The sequence below is a fragment of the Helianthus annuus genome, chromosome 9, assembly GCF_002127325.2.
Source record: "Helianthus annuus cultivar XRQ/B chromosome 9, HanXRQr2.0-SUNRISE, whole genome shotgun sequence".
Classification (NCBI taxonomy): Eukaryota; Viridiplantae; Streptophyta; class Magnoliopsida; order Asterales; family Asteraceae; genus Helianthus; species Helianthus annuus.
This window is the reverse complement of record NC_035441.2, coordinates 179,772,355-179,792,716: the sequence shown is the minus strand read 5'-3', so window position 1 is coordinate 179,792,716 and position 20,362 is coordinate 179,772,355. Positions and strand designations below refer to the sequence as shown.

Below are 20,362 nucleotides of genomic sequence, written 5' to 3'. Positions count from 1 at the left end.
TAATTTTAAAGTGGATTTAAAATAATAAACTGGTTGGTTCAATGGGAAAGTGCCGGCCGCCCATTTCGACCAATGGCAGGGAAACACTATTCCCTGTCATGGTCTTTGTATATGTTGAATAATTACTACTCAAATACGTATTTACTACATAACTAATTTTAAAAATAAATAGTACGTGCGGCGGGAGTTTGATTAACATTAATATAATATAATATAATATAATATAATATAATATAATATAATATAATATAATATAATATAATATAATATAATATAATATAATATAATATAATATAATATAATATAATATAATATAATATAATATAATATAATATGTAAATTAAACATAGTGTATAGACTACGCATGACTGGATGTTACAACAACAAACGTACCCAGTAAGGGGCTGTTTGTTTAGCTTTTAATGAAGCTCTTAGTGGTTCAAACCTCTTACTGGTTCAACACATAATGGTTCAAACTATTTGTTTCGGGAGCAGATGTCTGAATGGTTCAGACATCTGCCTCTGAATGTTTAAGCATTATATAGAGTCTGAATGGTTAAGACCTCTACTCTGAATTGGTCAGACATTTGCATCTGAACTGCTAAGCATTATACTGGCTCTTAATGGTTCAGACCTTTTACTGATTTAGCACATAACCATTCAGAAGTTGTCAAACAGCCCATAAATCCCGCAAATAGCAAAGCTAATGATAGGGTTTGGGGAGAGTGGCATGTAGATATACTTTACCTCTATCCCTGAGAATGGAGAGACTATTTCCAGAGAAACCCCAGCTCAATAACAACCAACACTAAAAGGGTACTCGAAAACCTCCCAAGACAAAACAAATGGTGGAAGCATAACACAATAAAGCGAAGGTAAGTATAACATCATAAAATAACATATTCATATACCTGTAGTAAGACAATCACACTCAAAGTCCACCTAAATTGTAGGTAATTCTACGCCCCTTATGACAACACACGACCACATCTAACCTAATCCCTAAAAATCCTTAACTTTAATTCTAAGTCTCCACGAACTCCTATCTTAAATCATGTCCTCTGAGAGGTGCATTTCTATCAAGTCCTGCCTAATCTACATGATTGGAAGTTGCGGAAGAGAAAAAAGAAAGACGGTTACACTATCATAATATGTATAATATATAAACAATTCGACAATATGTATAAGTAATTATGCGGTTGTTATTCATAGGTTTGTATTATATATATATATAGAGTGGGGATCCTACGGAAAGTGTGTTTTTCATAAAAAGTGTAAAAAGTCATAAAACACAATAATTTCAGGCATAAAACACACCTAAAACTCACAAATAATAGAATGAATATTACTAAAACACCATATTCAAACTCTAATAGTCCATAAAAACTTCAAACACACCATCATAGAACTATGAATATAAAACACACAATGCTAAACAACATAAAACACAATAATATTTGTCATTCCATAATCAGAGCCTTAACATCTGAAACACAACACAAAACCCACATACATGATGTTTTAGTAATCTTCATCATATTATTTGTGGGTTTTTGATGTGTTTTATGGTTGACATTATGGTGTTTCATGACTTTTTACACTTTTTAGGAAATTTGGACTTTCTGGCCAACTCCTAGCCTATATATATATATATATATATATATATATATATATAGGACAAAGATCCGTTAGGAACCACCCTTTATTGCGAGAACCGCGAGAACCAGTGTGAACACATGGCAAAATTGTAAATATATTGAATTATAACAAAAAAACACACGGTGTCAAAATTGTAAATATATGGAAAGTAACATAAACACGCGTGTCCCCTGTTTTAGGGTTTCTTCATCACATTTGTTCCCAATCCACAATCTGCATCATCATCATCTGCACTTTGATTGAGGTTCACGGCGGCTTACCGACGGCACACATGAGTTTACGGTGGTTCACATGACATCTGCACTTTGATTGAGGTTCACGGCTGTTCATGGCGGCACACATGAGTTTACGGTGGTTCACGCGACATTAGACAACAGTGTATCCCACAAATTTCATTGTTGGGGCATTCGGGTTTATTGTTACATATATCGTCCTCTGATCCATCCCGTGTTGAAATATCTAGTGTTAAACCTACCGCATCCGATGATACTAACCCACCAATCTCTGAATATCATCCTCATACATCTGATACTACCTATCTTGGTGATCCATCTTCTGCCAAACCCGTATATGTTGTCAATCCAATTGAAAGTTGCAAAATTGTGTACACAACAGTTGATAGTAGTTGATAGTCGACATTCCCTTCATGGATTTGAAATACCTACTCTTGATTCCATGTCAATACCAGCTAATGTTACAGTATCATCTAGGAATGTCAATATATCTGACCAATCGTTGTCGATTGACACTACTTCGACTGGTACAACACCCATAAATACAGAACAACCTCAATTGCAGTTCATTTGGTTTGAGACTAAAGGTATCCCATGTCCATTTTGTGCAATTTTCATATTATTCAATGTTATACATGTTTAAAACATGTTCACATTCATATTATGTTGTCACTAATTATTAATCAACAATATATGCACATGTGCACTGTGTTAACTGAACCATATTACAAATTATGATTCATTATAAATATATGCACATGTGCATGATGACGACAATTAATTTGTTATATTGTATATTAAATTACATTGCACATGCAATTTGTTAAATTTCCGTATTAAATTCACATGAACGGTTACGGCTGTTATACATTCTACACCCAGTGGCACCCCATATTGGATACCTGAAGTTGATGTTGAATATATACCTGAAGTTGCAGTCCATTCGATTTATGACTAAATGTATTATGTTGACTGTAATTGATGTATATACTTTGTAAATGATATTATATTAAATGATATGCACATGTGCATTATATTTACTGTAAATGATGTTGTATTAAATTATATGCACATGTGCATTATGTTGATTGTAAATTATATTGTATCAAATTATATGCAAATGTGCATTATGTTGAAAATTAGACTATGTCGTTGATGTATGGATTCTGAACAAGTGCCTTATGGATGACTATCCAATTATGTACAGGATGGCAGCAAACAAAGGGGATTGGGTGGTGGACAACTACAAAAAAATAGGGGAGGTGACTGTGTGGGATTGGCAATGGAAGAACAATCTGACAACCGGGGAGGCATTGGTGGAGTTTATGTAGCTTTTGGCGTTGCTGAGAGACACCAGAATGAAGACGGTCAATATGGGTTGGGTTGGCACTCGGAAAAATAAGTCGACTTTTACAGATAAACCTATACTACTGGACTTGGGTTTGGTTAAGTTGAATTTGTCCAAGAATATGTATTCTAGTCCACTTAATTTTGCCTCCGATGTTCGGTTGGTGTTTGAGAATGCGATGCTTTATAACCCCAATACGGATGAGGTTCATGGAATGGCTCATCAGTTGCTGTCCTATTTCGAGATGCTTTTTAGATCGATTCAGGCGAAATTGCCTACTAATCAGTGTGTGAATGAGTTTTCTGCTGCATATTAATTCACTGAAGTTCGTGGGACGATATACAGACGCTTGAGAGATCCAAGAAGCCGAAATTTAATGACCCGGTTGCTCCTGTTTTAAACAAGCAAAATCACTCGACTGCATCTAAATCGATCGTCCTGCCTGTTGTTCAGCCGCCTATGAGGACGCCATCGCCAATGCAGGCTGCATAACCAGAACCAGAACCAGAACCAGAACATATCAAACCGTCATTAACTGCGACCAGAACCAGAACCAGAACAGATCAAACCGTCATCAACTGCGACACGAGGAACTGTGCCGAAGCTGCCCAAGCCCAGAGCCAAGGATCCGAACAAGAGGGACATGAACATGGAAGAGAAATAGAAATTGACCAAACCCAAATTTATGATTCTTGAATTAACTATTTATGACGATAAACAAATTCCGATTAGTATTCACTTTGATTCTATATTTTTTAGTTGTCATGATGTTAATTATCAAATTTACATTTTGATTATGTTTTTTAGTTGTTTTCATGTGCATTACCAAACTTAATATATGGGGGATATTGCACGGTCCTCCTAACCGCTGGAGTGATCTCACTCCACAAGCTAGTTTAGCCCCATAGCTGCCTCCATAGCTACCTGGTGGTTACTACCCAACCGGAAGCAAAAGCCTGGAGGGTGTGCCTGCCAGGATTCGAACCCGGGCCCTATGGGAAGAGGTGGGTGAGGCTGGCCACTGGGACACCCCGAGTGGTTACCAAACTTAATGTATTGACATAAAGATGAACATGTGCATACATGTTTTCTGTTTAACTTAACATGGTTATTTGATACGGAATAAAAATATGCACACACGCAATATATGCGTTCTAATAATGCTCATGTGCACCCATACATATTTTTAACAACATACCAGCACGCTTTGATACGTATATACATTGCTTTAATATACATAATACATCCTTTTGATATACATAATACATCGACATATGATTACTAATTTTGAATAATGCACATGTGCATCCATATATAATTTATCCTGTACAACTACTGTCAACCAAATATACTCACACCACATCAGTTAGCCACTTACTACTGCCCAAAAAAAAAAAAAAAAAAAAAAAAAAAACCAAACAAACACTACGTGTTTCATGTCCTTGAATCATCCACATATAACATCCATAACATCATATTGTCTGTTCCTTTTTTCCAGTTGTTGAGCACACCCCATCATTCCTATTGCTTCAACGCCTCTTCGTCTAACATCTGCTTAACTCTTTTCATCTGTTAATCCATGTATTTTTTCCATCGATGATCTATAATGAGCATGTGTATCAACATTAATTTATGATCGACATAAAAGATATGCACACATGCATCATTATATACATGTGAATAAACATTAAATACCTTAATAACCTATGTTGATAAATTATGCACATGTGCATATTAACATATTATGTCAATCTATGCACATGTGCATAACTATATATCACACAATTATACCTTATTAACATATTCCAAGATGAAATACGTGTTAGCATAACTGTGCATAACCATATAGATCAAAGTCATATGCATCAACATTATCTACCTTGTTAGACTATTATTGCAAACTATGCACACGTGCATATTAACCTATTATAACAATTTATGCACATGTGCATAACTATATAGATCACAAATTTAGTTTATTATCCTGTTATGTGTAATCATATTCTGTCAAGATATGCACATGTGCATAACTATATATCACACAATTATACCTAATCGACATATTCTGTGTAAGCCTGTTCTGTTAGAAAATATGCACATGTGCATATCTATATAGATCACAACATTACCTTATTATCCTGTTCCGTTTCTGTTAGAAAATATGCACATGTGCATATCTATATAGATCACAACATTACCTTATTATCCTGTTCCGTGTAAGCATATCCTGTCAAAATATGCACATGTGCATAACTATAGCTATGCACATGTGCATTAACATGACATAACTTATCAACAGTTATAATTCAGTAAAAAAAACCCTAACGCTTACCAAATCAAGTTGTGTGTTGCCCATCATATCTAGCATTATTCACATAACATTATTCATCAAGAAAAACTACATGAACAAACACATAACTACCACAATACATGTAGTTCTATCACAACATTCGCCCCTGTTGACTCAAAAATTCATATATATAACACAATTTTCAATAATGCAGATATGAAACAGTTGTGAAACGACTGCTTAAGTGTCATAATTACATAATAACATATCTGAATCGATGATTAAGAGTTGTATTGTCACATACGACTACAAAACAAAGTGTATGAACTTACAAATTCACAGAACGGTGCAACAACGAATCGTGATTCCGTTAGACGACATATGTTCTTCAAATTATCCCTATCTGTACAACAAATCTTGATGATTATGATCGTTTTGCCCTAATTTCGAATCGAAGATGAATGTGCAATCGATGATTATGTTCTTATTGCTCTAATATCGAACATACGACGAATTTTGATGACGAACTGCTAATATTGTGGAGCGTCGAACTTGATTTTTTGTGAATCGCTGTGATGAATCGCAGATTGATGATGCTTGTGGGATTATCGGACGTGATTTCTTGATAGATTGTGATTTAGTTTTTGTTTGAAGTCCAGTAGTACAGATGCAGGGAGAGGAGCGACTAATTTACAAGTTTTATGTATTTACAAAATTGCCCCTTGTTCACATTGGTTCTCGCGGTTCTCGCAATAAGGGTGGTTCTCGCATGAACCTTACCCTATATATATATATATATATATATATATATATATATATATATATATATATATATATATATATATATTGAATGATGATCTAGGTTTGGGTTTTGATAAAAGAATTTTTTTCCCTAAAAATGTAGGAAGTTATTAACGAGATGTCATATTGTCATGTGACTGAGAAAGCAAAACAAACGGATAACACCGCGCTGTAATAAAACGGATGACTAACATTTTATAATTTCAGTTGTTGCAATTTTTAAGGATAAAAATCATTTTTAGCATAACTATCCCTAACATATTATTAAACTTTTTTAATACATCGGTATTTTGGTTGAGTTTGTCTATTTTAATATACTTAGAGATTAAATTAGCTAAATGAAAGAAATTAGTTTAAATAATTTGGGACGAATGGCTCAAAATTTGTTCACAACATATATGTTTAAACTTTAAAACCTTCTTAATTCGTAAAATATAACTATAATAATGTAAATTTTATTGATATAAGACATGACTAAATATACATTATCCTATATATACAAACAGAAGTTGAAGGAATACTGTTAGAAGTACTTCCTCATTGGTTCAATCTTTACGATTTTATTTATAATTTAAAATTATAATTTTACTCTCAGTTTAAAATAAAACTATGCTTTGCCCCTAGTTTAAATTAAGATTTTGTCATCAGTTCAAAAATATGATTTTGCCCCCATTTAAAAAATTACGATTTCGCTCTGACTTCAAAATTACGGTTTTCCACTCAGTTCAAAATAAAATTACACTTTTTGCCTCCCGCTCAAAATTACGATTTTGCCTTTAGTTCAAAACTATGATTTTGCCTCAGTTCAAAATAAAATTATGGTTTTGCACCCAGGTTAAAATTACGAATTTGCCCTCAATTTAAAATTATGAGTTTGCCCTCATTTCAAAAGTTACGATTTTACATCTAGTTAAAATTTATAGTCTTGCCATCATTTTAGTTTTTTTTTTCTTTTTTCTTTTGCAAAACTATAGTAGTTTCTGTTTTACTTGGTTGACTCAGTTTAACTTTTGTGTCAAGCAGTTGTCTAGCACTCGCTCATTGGTTCTCATAAATTACTAATTTGCCCCCAGATAAAAAATAACAGGCTTGCCATCGTTTTGGTTTTTTTTTTATAGAAAAACTATGATAGCGTTTTAGTTTAATTGGTTGACTCGATATATTTTTGTTGAAATCATGTTATAATTAGCATGTATAAATAAACAAAATTAAGTTTTCCCTATAGAATAACTTATAATTGTAATATCAAATTAACTTTGATATTTTCAGTACATTTCTTGACGACTTTCTCTTAATTATATTATTATATTTTTGTATATAATAACATACTCTTTATTATTTCTTTGTCCTTTTAGTGAAAGGAAGCATACTATTTTTTTTCTTACAAAATCTATTATATGTATAATAATATATTACAATTTACCGTAATACACTAATACTTAACATCTTATTTCATAGTATTACCCTATCGTAAACACAAATGAATAAGGACTAATTAACTAATTATAGGCATATATATTTAACTAGGTTATAACCCCGTGTATTACACGAGGTTGAATAAATAAATTTTATATACTAAATAATTAAATAATATATCTTTAAAAACCTCATTTATTGTACGGGTTGAACAAATATAATTTTAGATATTAAATAATAAAAATTATATCTATAAGAATCATGTTGTACGGGTTGAATAAATGTAATTTTATATACCAAATAAAAAAGTTCTATCTTTAAAACCACGTGTATTACACGGGTTGAATAAATGTAATATTGTTTACCAAATAATAAAATAATACATCTTTAAAAAACCTCATTTATTACACGAGTTGAATAAATGTAATTTTATATACCAAACAATAAAAAATTACATCTTTAAAAATATGTGCATTACACGGTTTGAATAAATGTAATTTTCTGTACTAAATAATTAAAAATATATATCCTTAAAAAACCCCGTGTATTTTACGAATTGAATAAATCTAATTTTATATATCGAATAATAAAAAGTTATATCTTAAAAAACCTCACGTGTTACATGGGTCAGATAATGTAATTCTGTATGGTGAAAATAAAAATATTTAATATATTAATACAAAATTTGGTTTTCGTGATAAAAATAGATTATTCTGTTGTTGCAAAATTTGTTAACGAAGTCTCAATAAATTTAACCCTTTATTTAAAACTCCGTAAATGTATAAATGATAAATAATATTAATTAATTTTATTTTAAGTTTAGTCAAATTTATTTGATACCAAACTAAACAAAATGTTCAAATATAATTAAGAGTTAATTACATAGTTAGTCCCTGTGGTTTGCACAAAATAGCATACTTAGGTACTAATAGTTTAAAATCACCTTGTAGGGTATTAACTTTTCATTTTGTAACGTTTGGAGGTATTAACTTCTAGGGTATTAACATAGTTAGTCCCTGTGGTTTGTACAAAATAACATACTTAGTTACTAATAGAATGTGATTTTAAACCTACAAATAACGTTAATACATCAAAACGTTACAAAATGAACAGTTAATACCCTAGAATGTGATTTTAAACTATTAGTACCTAAGTATGTTACTTTGGACAAACCACAGGGACTAACTATGTAATTAACTCTATAATTAATTCAAATAAATAATATTATAAATGAGAAGGAGATTAAACTAAATAATAATTATTCAGAAGATATTAAACTAATAATATTTAGTAGGAGGATTATCTATAATATATATTATTAAATTAAATAATATTTAGTAGGAGGGTTATCTATAATTAATTATAAGAAATTAAACTAAAATAATAATTATCGATAAGAGATGGCCTAATATGATGACAAGTGTCCTTAAAGTGGTTTCTTTTATTATATAGTTAGATTAGATTAGATTAGATTAGATGTCTTTGTTGTAAAAATAATTCAGAGTTTTAGTTTTAGTTTTAGCTTTTAGGTTCGTTTTGAACGTATTATGTGTGTGTCTTTTTGATGATTTAATTATTTAAAATATATATTTTTAGTATTATTTATTAAAAGCGTATAAACATAAAAAGTAGACCATTCTGAATATTATATAGGCATACTTTAAGTGTTTTTACTATTTCTTTTTTTTTTTTACACAGAGATGTTTATGAAAGATATATGAATAAGTTTACAAGTTACATCACCAGTCAAAATTAATTCAAGTTGAAGCTCAGTTAAACGTTTACCAGTGTGCTTTTAAAAGACGTTGATGGCATGCTTATTTTACTTTATATGTATAAAGAAAAAAGAAAAAAGAAAAAAGAAAGTATTTCGATAAAAATTATGGTACTTTTAAGGAGCATTTTATTCATTTATTCATTTGACATCTTTATCAAGTTTAATCCGTACTTGTGGTTGAACGTTGTGGAATTAAATGCAGAAGTTATTTACTTAGAAACAATCTTGAATTCTTTTTTTAATTCTTGTACCAAAAATGCCATATTCTATCTCAAACGCACTGCTAACTCACGTGATATTGGCACACTTAATATGGAACTAATTTTTTATGTGATATATGTACTTGTATATAGTACCATTACCAACCATATTGAGGAAAACCCCTCCAAACCCAAGTAACATTAATGACCTATAATATAATAATCTTAAACAAAAAAAAAAAAAAAAGAGATGCACATACTTGATGCAATTTGGTGGGTTTTTAATGTGTGTTATCAAGTGATTGTTGAAACTTTGAAGAAGGTTAATATAAGTAAAAAATAAAACAAAATACTATACGTCTACTATTGGTCAATACGAGTATCTGTACCATAGATACGGGGATGAACCTTCGTACATACAACAAAGCAACCGGGATCTCGTGGATGATGAGCAACACCCTAACCCAAAAGTTTCCTATGAAACTAACCAGGTATGGCATTCCTTTAGTTACGTATGAACCTAACCAGGCTTTTCGGACCATGGATACGGGGTGAACCTTCGTATTTTTTATAATAAAAACCTTTATAAATCTTGTTAAAACAGTACATATTGGACAAAAAAGTAAGTAAAAAATAAAATAAAATATTATATGCCTTGTATTGGCCAATACGAGGCGTATAGCCCCTAAAAATCAGTCGTGGCCTGGCGGTTTGTCCTATACACTGCGTATAGGCCATTACGTGGGGCAGGATGTTGAGTTAGGGTTTTTTTTTCTGTGTGTGGGTGGGTGGGTGGGGGGGGTACCTGACGTGAGATGATAGTATAAATGAGTTAAGTGGAGGGAGGCTAAAGGAACCCCTACATGGCTACATTACTAGTTGACCATCTTTTATTTAGTTGATTTTAAAGCTACACACAAAGAATCATCATATATATTAAATGGTCGTACAGATGGAAATGGAATTGTCACTGTTTAATAACTGTATAGACGGAATCACCATGATTAAACAACCATATAAGAAAAAGATGCATACCCTAACAAAAACACAGAAAAAAAAAAAGAATTCGACTACAATTACAAGAGGGGTCAACATCACCATAAAAACAAGCGCTTATTTTAACATGTATTTGCTAAAGGAAACCCTAAGTTACTTATCCGTCTTATTGATCTGATTGATTTTTAGGACTACACGTCTGTATATAAGGAATCACCATGGGTTAAACAACCGTATAGAAAGAATTGTCATGGTTAAGCTCTCATACAACAGATCTATACGCCGATGTAACAGATGAAATGACTGATATGACAAGAGGGGAAGTGCATTCCGTAAAACACCCTTTTGGTGTACACGTACATCAACTCCCCAAAATGACCGAAAAATAAATTCTGATTGCAAATTCAAGAGGGGTTCAAATCATGGGCGGAGTTAAGTGTATTAGGAGGGGTAGCATGGGCGGGTTGCACGGGCTACCCCTCAACCCTGTCTCCGTACCTTTTCGTAGGGTAAAAAAAATCCGGTTTTATACAAAGGATACCCTGATCCCAAAAAAAATAATTTGGATGCCCCTGAGTTTTTGGGTCAGATCCACCACTGGTTCAAATAACCATGAACAAACAATTGCTCATTTTAAAACATATTTGTTAAATCATGCCTACCATTCCAAGATGAAATGCAGCATATAATGCTACCAACAGCAAAATAAAACCATTTCAAGGTCATTGCTACAAACCCTAAAAACATCATCTCAAGAAACCTACAACAAATTCACCACCAAACCCATAATCTTGAGACCAATCAAACACTAGTTTGTGTACGATATGTTTGCCGCTAAAATCATATCATTCTGGGTTCAAATTTTAACTAGCATCAACGGTTGTCTCCGCAAGTTCAAGGGTAACAGGGCAGTGATCACTCCCATAAAATCCTGCAAGAAAATCAACACATTTTTACATTTCAAGTGACAAAAATGTAACAAATGTAAATAAGTGCGCGCATTTGTGAAAGTAAATTCATCATATATTCATACCCTCCAATTCAATCCCTTGGCCATGCATTTCACATTTGACAATTTTGTCCTTTAGTTTCTCCGACACTAAATGATAGTCTATTCTCATCTTTTTACCGCGATGCCTGTAAAGATCCATATGAATAGTAACAAAAATGATACACAAATCATAAACTGAAAACATGTTTTTGATATCACAAAGGACTTACTTTCCGATAGGGTTGCCGCACCATGAAAAGCCACGCTCCATATCTTTTTCCTTGTGGAGATATCTATATGCATCTATTAGCTTTCCCCTAACAAAGTAATACATAAGAATATAAAATATCATGCATGGTTTAAGATTTTAAATTAACTAATACATTACACTAATATCACAACAGCATTACATGTCGCTCAAGTATCAATTTGGTTTTATTTATGCTAATTCTGACCAAACACGTGCCTGATGACGAAAATGCCCTAAAAGATTATCGTCAATTTACAATTTTCAGTTACTTTTTTGTCAGTTTTCAAAATGTTCAGCTTATCTTACTCTAACTTAGGGGCAAATTTGACATTATACAATTTTGTATGAATTTACTTAGTTAATATTTGGGTATTTTAAATGTTGAACTAGGGGCGGCAATTCTTGACACAAACCCGAATCCCGACACGAAAAGAACAGGTTTGGGTCGACTAACACGACCCGTTTTGGATTAAGGTTGGCCTGTATAGAAACGGATTGACCCGTTTAACTATTTCCGTTTCTATTTTACATGGTTAGTCATTATTATGTTAAGTTAAGTTTGACACATTTAATAAAACGTAACAACTCGCTTATAAATTGTCAACTTGTATGACTCATTTAAAAAAACGGCTTAAACGAGTCGTGTTTGGGTTGACCCGAACGGGTTAGGGTCTAAATCTTTGACCCGGATAATAATATGGGTCGGGTTCGGGTTGGACATTTCAACCCGACACGATTGACGCCCCTATGTTGAACCATTGAAACAGAATCAAAATAATGCGTACTCTTTTAGTATGGAACCGAACCGCTTCCTCTCAGACAAGGTAAAACCAGGTTGCCCACAATCCTGCAGTTGACAAGTCAACTTAGTTTCTGAATTAAGAATCAGATTAGCAGTTTACAAATGTTCTAGAAGATTTTTTCTGGAGAACTAGAAGAAACGAAGTTGCTTCACTACTGCATGTCGTTTGTTTAATTGAACTTTAAAATGGATACGATTTTCTTTCGACGTTTAAGATAACTAGTTTCAAATATGTAAAAGAACAGCCGTATTGTTTTAAGAACCAAAACCTCTTTGTTTGGAGGAATGTAACCATTGAGCTTTGCAGTTCGAAAAAAATCCGGATGACTAACATCAATCTCTTCGTGACTGCACAAAAAATAAACACTCTCATTAGAAATTAAAAAAAAAAATCAAATAAAAAAAAATTACAAATTAGCCTGAGGCTGATAACACATGCATATGCTTAATAATAAGGATAAAGGTACCTAACATTAAGATCACCACACCAAATAAGGGGTTTATCTGTAGATTGCAAGACGAATTCTTTCATTCTTTTATCCCATTTTCGTCTCCTTTGAAATGCGTTTTCTTCATCTTTCCAACCGTTGTTTGGTACATATGTATTCATTATCCGGAATGATTCGAATTCAGCTATAATAACTCTGCCATCCGCTTCATGTTTGGAAACTAGAAATAAAAAAAAATAAAAAGCCATCATCAATAACATGCATAAAGCATGACAATACATTTATGATGAATCTTCATATCAGCGACAACAATCAGACAAGTATTTAGCGACATAAAGTGTTTATTAATACAAAATAAAATAATACATGGGTATGAGAGTGGCACACCTGAGGTATCTAGATTGAAAGAAACCTTTTTTGGTGGAAAACATTTCTTTACGAACAATGCGGTTCCAGCGTACTTTGTATCAGAAAGAGACCACCACACATCGTATTTTCTGAAGGTGGGACCCGATAATGCCCGTGTTATAATCTGCAATATTTGTTGGACAGAATAAGTTATTGTATGCAGTGAATAACCTAAACTGTTTTTGACAAATTTCCAAATGTTTAATATGTTTACAAGACATTAAATGGAAACAAATAACAACGCATAACAATTTCTTGAAAGTTCAAATCAATCTTGAATCTTAAACTTGAGAGAAAGAAGTACCAGTTTTTCCTCGCGCGATGAATTGTTATCGTCCTTCAATTCTCTAGGGTTTTTCGGAGCACCTTTGGCTCCAGCTGCAGGCATTCTCACTTCCTACCATCGTTAGATGAATATCAACAACTTATCTTTTCCAAATATCACACATTCTTTTGTTTCTAATTCTCATTATGCAATGACAAATATCATTAATGGTTCTGCATGCTTATCACTTATATAAAAAAAAAAATCAAATGGTCATAAAATTAAAATTCCCAAATAAATAACCACTAAGAAATGCATCTAGAGTTCTAGAGCCCAGAAACTAAAAAAGCACAGAATGAAACTAAAATTTCATAATATTGTCAATAAATCAAAATGAATGTTAATTTCAGACCACAATTTCAACACAGCAGAAAAAGGTATATTTTTTTTTTATTTTTTTGGTTCCATAAATCCAAAAATTCAACAGCCCTAAAACCCATTTCACAATTTATGACATCCAACGACACAAATCCCCAATAACGTGACAGCATTCCTCAAATTCTCATAAATAAGACAAAAAAAATTGAATTCAAACTTGTTTAGGGTAAATTAATTATATTAAGAAAATAAAAATTGAGGAGCAGAATGTGACCTGTATGGCGATGACATCAGGGTCAATGTCATCGATGAACTTGGTGAAGTCAGGCCAATTGTTTTTGACACGAAGAAGAAAGCTGTTGGCATTCCAAGTTAAGAACTTTGTGGGTTCTTTCTTTTGGGATTTATTATTCTCCTCATCTTCAACAACTGCTGGTGTTGGTGAAGAAGAAGAAGAAGAGAGGTTGGGTTTCTTGAAGGAACCATCTTTCTGCACTGGTTGAAAGAAGCGCTTCATCCTCTGATTCTACTGATCAGTGATCACAACTCTCTCTCTCTCTCTCTCTCGTCAGCAGCTTTCCATTGAGTATTGAGTAATTGACTTGGGCCTTTGTTGGATCGGTTCATTGTGTAATAGGCTCCAGGCCCATATACCAACTACACATAATAAATATCAAATATTTGTGGCTCCTTTTCTTAAAGTTTTGAGTAGGGGGGACAAGCAAATGGTATCCAATCTGAACCCGAACCGGTATTAAATTTATCGAACGGAATCATTTTTGGTATCAATTCGGTACCCATCTTTTGGCATTTCGGGATTGGTACTTACGGTTCAATATGGTACTGGTATTTTACCGTTTTTTACCTTCAAATACTGTACTAGGGCCGTACCTAGAGGTTTCTAAATCTAGGCAACGGCCTAGGACCTCCAAATATTTTAAAAATCTTTATATAGCATGTGTATTATGTATTAGGCCCAAATAAATAACCAATTTTTAAACAAAAGAGCCTAATTCCAACTCCAGCCAATATGCAATTTAATTTAGGCCGCCATCGTTATTTTCACTAACTGTAACGTCGCACATGCCCACTTTGCTCAATGGTGTCGCCGATTGGAGAAAAATTAGACGTGAAATTAGGGGAAAATTAGAGGTGAAAATGGTTTTGTATTGAACGAGTCGATTAAACCCAATAACGAAGCTACAAAGTACTTGTTCGGTTTGATATTTTCAAGTTTGGATTTTTACATCCAAACGTCATTGTAAAAGATACGTTTAGAGCGTTCCGAAACAAGTAATTTGCTATAAATATAACCGAGTATACCAGTTTAGCCGCGGTTGATCAGTTTTATGATTCCCTGCAGGGTTTTACTCACTTGCAACCATTATATCAGTAGGAATATGAGAAACATATGTAATTTCTTTTATTGCATGCTAGAACTCCACATTTACATAGATAGATCAAAGCTTCAAAACCAAAAAAAAAAAAAAAAAAAAAAATAGAAAAAGAGATGCTGAAAATTGAAGAAACAGATATATGCATTATGTACAAATTACAAACACTAATATCCCAGAACAACAATTATGTCAAATAACATTCACATACAAAAGTTAATTAAGAAGCGGTGCACACACTCTACACATAGCTGCCGCTTTAATCATATTAGATTTAGCTGCATCAAGCAACGGGTCAGCCTGAAAAGCTTTATTAAAACAGAACTTCGCTTCTTCCCATCGCCTTTCAGCGACAAATACAAGCCCTAGATTGTTATATGCGGGAGCATAACCGGGCTGCAGATCCAACGATTTAGTAAACATGGCTTTCGCACACTCATACTGCTTTTGCTGTCTGTAAAAGTTTCCCAGATTACAAAAGATCGTATGGGCCTGTTCGGGCTTTGCCAATGATAAGGCCCGTTTATATACTTCTTCAGCTTGTAAAGATGACGCGTCCGATAGTTGCAGGGAGATACCTAGGTTTGACCAAGCATATGAACATTCCTTGTCGCGAGCAACTGCGGCTTTGAGGTACGTTTGCGATGTTTTGAAGTCTTGAATACAAAGACTATGAAGCCCAAGTTGGTGCCACTGTACTGGATCATCGGGGTCCTCTGATATCGCCTGAAAAGCAAAGCCCACGTTATGTAAATGCTTCCATTTTTATTTTAGAGTAAAATGCCATTTTTGTCCCTGAGGTTTGGCTAGTTTTGCAAATTTCATCCAAATGTTTGTTTTTTCTGCATCTGGATCCAAAAGGTTTAAAATCTTGACATTTTCATCCGACTCATTAACTCCATCCATTTTTCTCCGTTAAGTCAGGGGTATTTCCGTCTTTTTTGCTAACTTAAAGGCAATTCGGTTTTTTTCACTTTATGTGAAAAGACTGAATACCCCTGAAAAAGACCGACTTGCCCTTTAAGTTACCAAAAAAGACGGAAATACCCCTGACTTAATGGAGAAAAATGGATGGAGTTAACGAGCCGGATGAAAATGTCAAGATTTCAAACCTTTTGGATCCTGATGCGGAAAAACAAACCGTTGGACGAACATCGCAAAACTGGCCAATCCTCAAGGACGAAAATGGCATTTTACTCTTTATTTTATGTATTTCTATAATTTAAATAAAAAGTCACCTGCTTTAAACTGTAAAGTGCTCTTTCTTCAACTTCCATTAATTCATTTTGTTCAACCTTAAATCCCGCTGCGATTTCATGTTGGGCCTTGTGGACCATAGCAAGCCCGGCCCAAGCTATGGGGAGCTCAACCGCAAGTGCGTCCCCTTCTTTTAATATCGAAGCCATTTCATTTCCGGCCCAAGAAAGCTGTTCACTAGGATTTTGTGACCGTTCAGCTTCTCTGATTCGATGAACAGCAACAGCGTATCGAGTCGCCAAACAATTGGACTCCAACTTTGCAGCCTGCAATTAACTAAAAAGTTGAATAACTGTATGATCTGTTTTACAAAAATGATATTAGCAAAAGACGATAATAACCTTTTCCAAACACTTGCCGGAGTGGTAATGATCACCAGCCATGTAATATGCGTTAGCGAGATTAGTCCACACGTGAGCGGCTTTCGGATCTGCTTTTGCGGCAGCTAATAAACATTCTTTAGCTACGTTAACTGCTGTAACTCTATCCAAACAAGCCCCGTTTTCACCGTTTGCCCCTGCACCTAAAATTGGTGCCCTAGACGTCACTAATATACTGATTCTACTTAACTTTTAATAACAAGTTTTTAATACTTCTAGATTGATTCCATAATCGTCTTATATATAGTAATTATAAACAAATTAATAAAATAATAGGGCGGATTGAAAATTATTAACATACCTGCGACTACAGACCCATATTTACACAAAAGAAGCGCGGCATAGTTAATAAAAACCGAAGGGTGATTTTGGTCTTTTAAGATCAGGTCTTGGAAACATTTTGCTGAAAGTTCCAAGTTTCCGCTGGATGATGAATATAATTAAAAGTACGTATGTCAATGTAAGAAATAACAATAAGATTAAGAGGGTGTTTGGATGTGTGCTTTGCTTTAGATTATCTAATTATATGATAATGACTATACGCCAACTAGTAAAAATTAAAGGGGAATTGGCCTGTAATAATCCCACTTGGACCTTATTGGCCATTAATAATCCCATCTCAGAATATTCCCCACACCAGTCCCACCTTTCACATATTTTTCCTACAATGGTCCCCCGTTAAAAAAACTTGACGGAGTTAAGCTTTTTTCCAAATTACAAGCAGATTTTTTAGGGCTTTTGATTAGAATGATGATACGAGTCCATTGATGTAAAACTTACTTCGAAATGGTGCTCCAAGTGACTTGATTTTGGTTAATTGGAAATTTAAACACCCGAATTGAAGCGCCGTTTTCATCGTTTGGAGCACCGTTTCGAGTCAAGTTTTACATCAATGGACTCGTATCGTCGTTATAATCAAAAGCCCTAAAAAATCTGTTTGTAATTTGGGAAAAAGCATAACTCCGTTAAGTTTTTTTAACGGGGGACCATTGTAGGAAAAATATGTGAAAGGTGGGACTGGTGTGGGGAATATTCTGAGGTGGGATTATTAATGGCCAATAAGGTCTAGGTGGGATTATTACAGGCCAATTTCCCAAAATTAAAAGTGTAAGGTCATTACTTTTGAAGATGAGCCATTCCGAGGTTTCCAATGCAATCCAAATTTTCAGGGACCACCGCCAGTAAAGATGAAAGCACTGATATCGCACTCTAAACCAACAATATAACGATATAAACGAGAATGTACTTGCTATGAAGATAATAATGAAAAAAAAAACATTTTTACCTGCAAATGGCCTGATTTAAGTAGCAATACACCTAAAGTGTTCCAAACCGATGCCTGCCTAATATCGGATGCCATTGACTCGTTTAACTTGCGGATTATTTCTTCAAGCTCCTTACCCTCTGGTTCTTTTCCTGAACCATATTCTTCCGAACTTCCCAGCAAAATACACTGTGAGCTTACACAAACGGATAACAAATTAATAAGTGTAATAATAAAGTTTTAGTGCAAGTAGAACTGTAGAAGTGCAAAGTTGTAATGCACCTGGGCATGATGAGTCTGGATTAACGAAAGTAAATCGGGCCTATCGATATCTTCATCACCACGAAGCAAGATTTCTTCTGCCTTTTCATATGCAGAAACCGCCTAATATTTTCCTTTTAAGTCAGTACAAAAATAAAAGAAAAGTATATTAATAACGAGCGAAATCCTACCTTTTGTGGTTGTCCCATTCGTTGGTACATTAGGCCAAGTATAAAATGAACATGTGCGTTTTTAGGCATCTTTCGTGCAACGTGTACCAAACCCTACAAGAATTCAGGTCACATAACAATTAGCCAAAGCATTTTTCGTTGTATAAAACCTAGGGAGTCCGATATGCTTTCAAAAACAATCTCATTTCAACAAACGCGTCACCAAAGATGAGAACTCACTGTTTTAAGGCTGCTGACTTTTTCCTCACGAGATGACGGCAATCCTGGACCGTTATGATCACCTTCCGCATCGGCTCCACAATCAATGGGAAACTCCATCTTTCCGACTCGTGAACGGGATTTCACAAGTTTTTTAGACTGCTTACTTTCTAGTTCAACCGTATCCGAATCTTTTCCCAGAAAACTCATTTTATCTTGATTATTTTCTTCATTACTCAACCTACATAACCACATCTATCACACAACAGCATAACTAGTAATTCATAATTCCATTAGATGCACACCACATTTACAATTATACACATTTGTTTGAGTTATAATATGTAAATGCATCTTATAAACTCACTCAACAAATTACCAAAAAATAATTTTGTGAAGCTGAAAACACTCGATTAGTATCCAGATTCTAGAAATTAATACAAATTAAAAGGTTAAAAATCACTAATTTAAGATAAATTTAATCTACTCGAACCTAATTAAGTATATAAAAAGAAAAGGAAGAAATGTAAGAGACCTGGGAAAAGAATCGATGACGTCAGAATCGGTAGGTGGGTCAACGTTGAGGTCAGCTAGAACGACTATTTTAGGGGGGTGTGGTCGTGAACTTTCCTCCGGTGCGGCGGTGGTGGTGGCGGAGGAGATTGTGTGGACGCCGGTGGGGTGGTTAGTCGCCGGCGGTTGAGACATTTTGTTAGGGTGTGGTTGTGGGCTGGAGATGAAATTTGCCATAGTGGTTGTTTATATAGTCTTCTATTGTCTTTAACAAAAATATTTCTTTCTATTTAGAGATTCTTTTTTTCTATTTATAAATGTTTTTAACAAATTTTGGTTATGAGAAAAATCCTTCGAAATAAAGTAGGTGTTATGATTTAACAAAACAAAATTAACACTCTTGTTTTAATACGTTTATATTTTCATTCTCATAACCTCTGATTTTTCTAATGTATCAGCATCTTGATTTGTTAATGGATGTTACTAGAATGTGTTTAATGTAGTGTTCTTGAGCGTTTATTCATGTAAAAGAATACGGTAAAGACAGATTATGTGAGAAAGGAGAGCACGAGTAGAGTGATGATGTGGCTGACGTTTTTAGGTTTCCCATTGTGAATGCTTTAACACACACAATAGACGTT

General features: G+C 33.8%; 2 protein-coding genes across 2 annotated transcripts; both read right to left on the bottom strand.

Moving 5' to 3' along the window:
* Positions 1-11,327: 11,327 nt before the first annotated feature.
* LOC110879869 (DNA-(apurinic or apyrimidinic site) endonuclease) lies at positions 11,328-14,828 on the bottom strand. The gene is made up of 9 exons (XM_022128401.2): positions 14,538-14,828; positions 13,925-14,017; positions 13,600-13,744; positions 13,231-13,432; positions 13,033-13,111; positions 12,747-12,808; positions 11,942-12,028; positions 11,754-11,857; positions 11,328-11,651 (listed from the first exon to the last, which is right to left on the bottom strand). The coding sequence occupies exons 1-9, from the start codon at positions 14,778-14,780 to the stop codon at positions 11,584-11,586; spliced, it is 1,083 nt and encodes a 360-aa protein (XP_021984093.1). The 5' UTR covers positions 14,781-14,828; the 3' UTR covers positions 11,328-11,583.
* A 955-nt stretch (positions 14,829-15,783) lies between these two features.
* LOC110879868 (probable UDP-N-acetylglucosamine--peptide N-acetylglucosaminyltransferase SPINDLY) lies at positions 15,784-19,977 on the bottom strand. The gene is made up of 10 exons (XM_022128400.2): positions 19,744-19,977; positions 19,230-19,449; positions 19,011-19,103; positions 18,841-18,942; positions 18,580-18,747; positions 18,415-18,503; positions 17,596-17,717; positions 17,256-17,437; positions 16,896-17,180; positions 15,784-16,383 (listed from the first exon to the last, which is right to left on the bottom strand). Exons 1-10 carry the CDS (start codon positions 19,956-19,958, stop codon positions 15,874-15,876), a joined length of 1,986 nt encoding a protein of 661 aa, XP_021984092.1. The 5' UTR covers positions 19,959-19,977; the 3' UTR covers positions 15,784-15,873.
* Between the last annotated feature and the right edge of the window lie 385 nt (positions 19,978-20,362).

Coding starts and splice junctions, on each gene's coding strand:
- LOC110879869 (XM_022128401.2), bottom strand. CDS start 14,780: ATGAAGCGCTTCTTTCAACCAGTGCAGAAAGATGGTTCCTTCAAGAAA. Junction 13,745..13,924: donor CATCGCGCGAGGAAAAACTG/GTACTTCTTTCT, acceptor CAAATATTGCAG/ATTATAACACGGGCATTATC. Junction 13,433..13,599: donor TTTCAATCTAGATACCTCAG/GTGTGCCACTCT, acceptor TTTTATTTCTAG/TTTCCAAACATGAAGCGGAT.
- LOC110879868 (XM_022128400.2), bottom strand. CDS start 19,958: ATGGCAAATTTCATCTCCAGCCCACAACCACACCCTAACAAAATGTCT. Junction 18,504..18,579: donor TTAAATCAGGCCATTTGCAG/GTAAAAATGTTT, acceptor TTGTTGGTTTAG/AGTGCGATATCAGTGCTTTC. Junction 17,181..17,255: donor CCGGCAAGTGTTTGGAAAAG/GTTATTATCGTC, acceptor AGTTAATTGCAG/GCTGCAAAGTTGGAGTCCAA.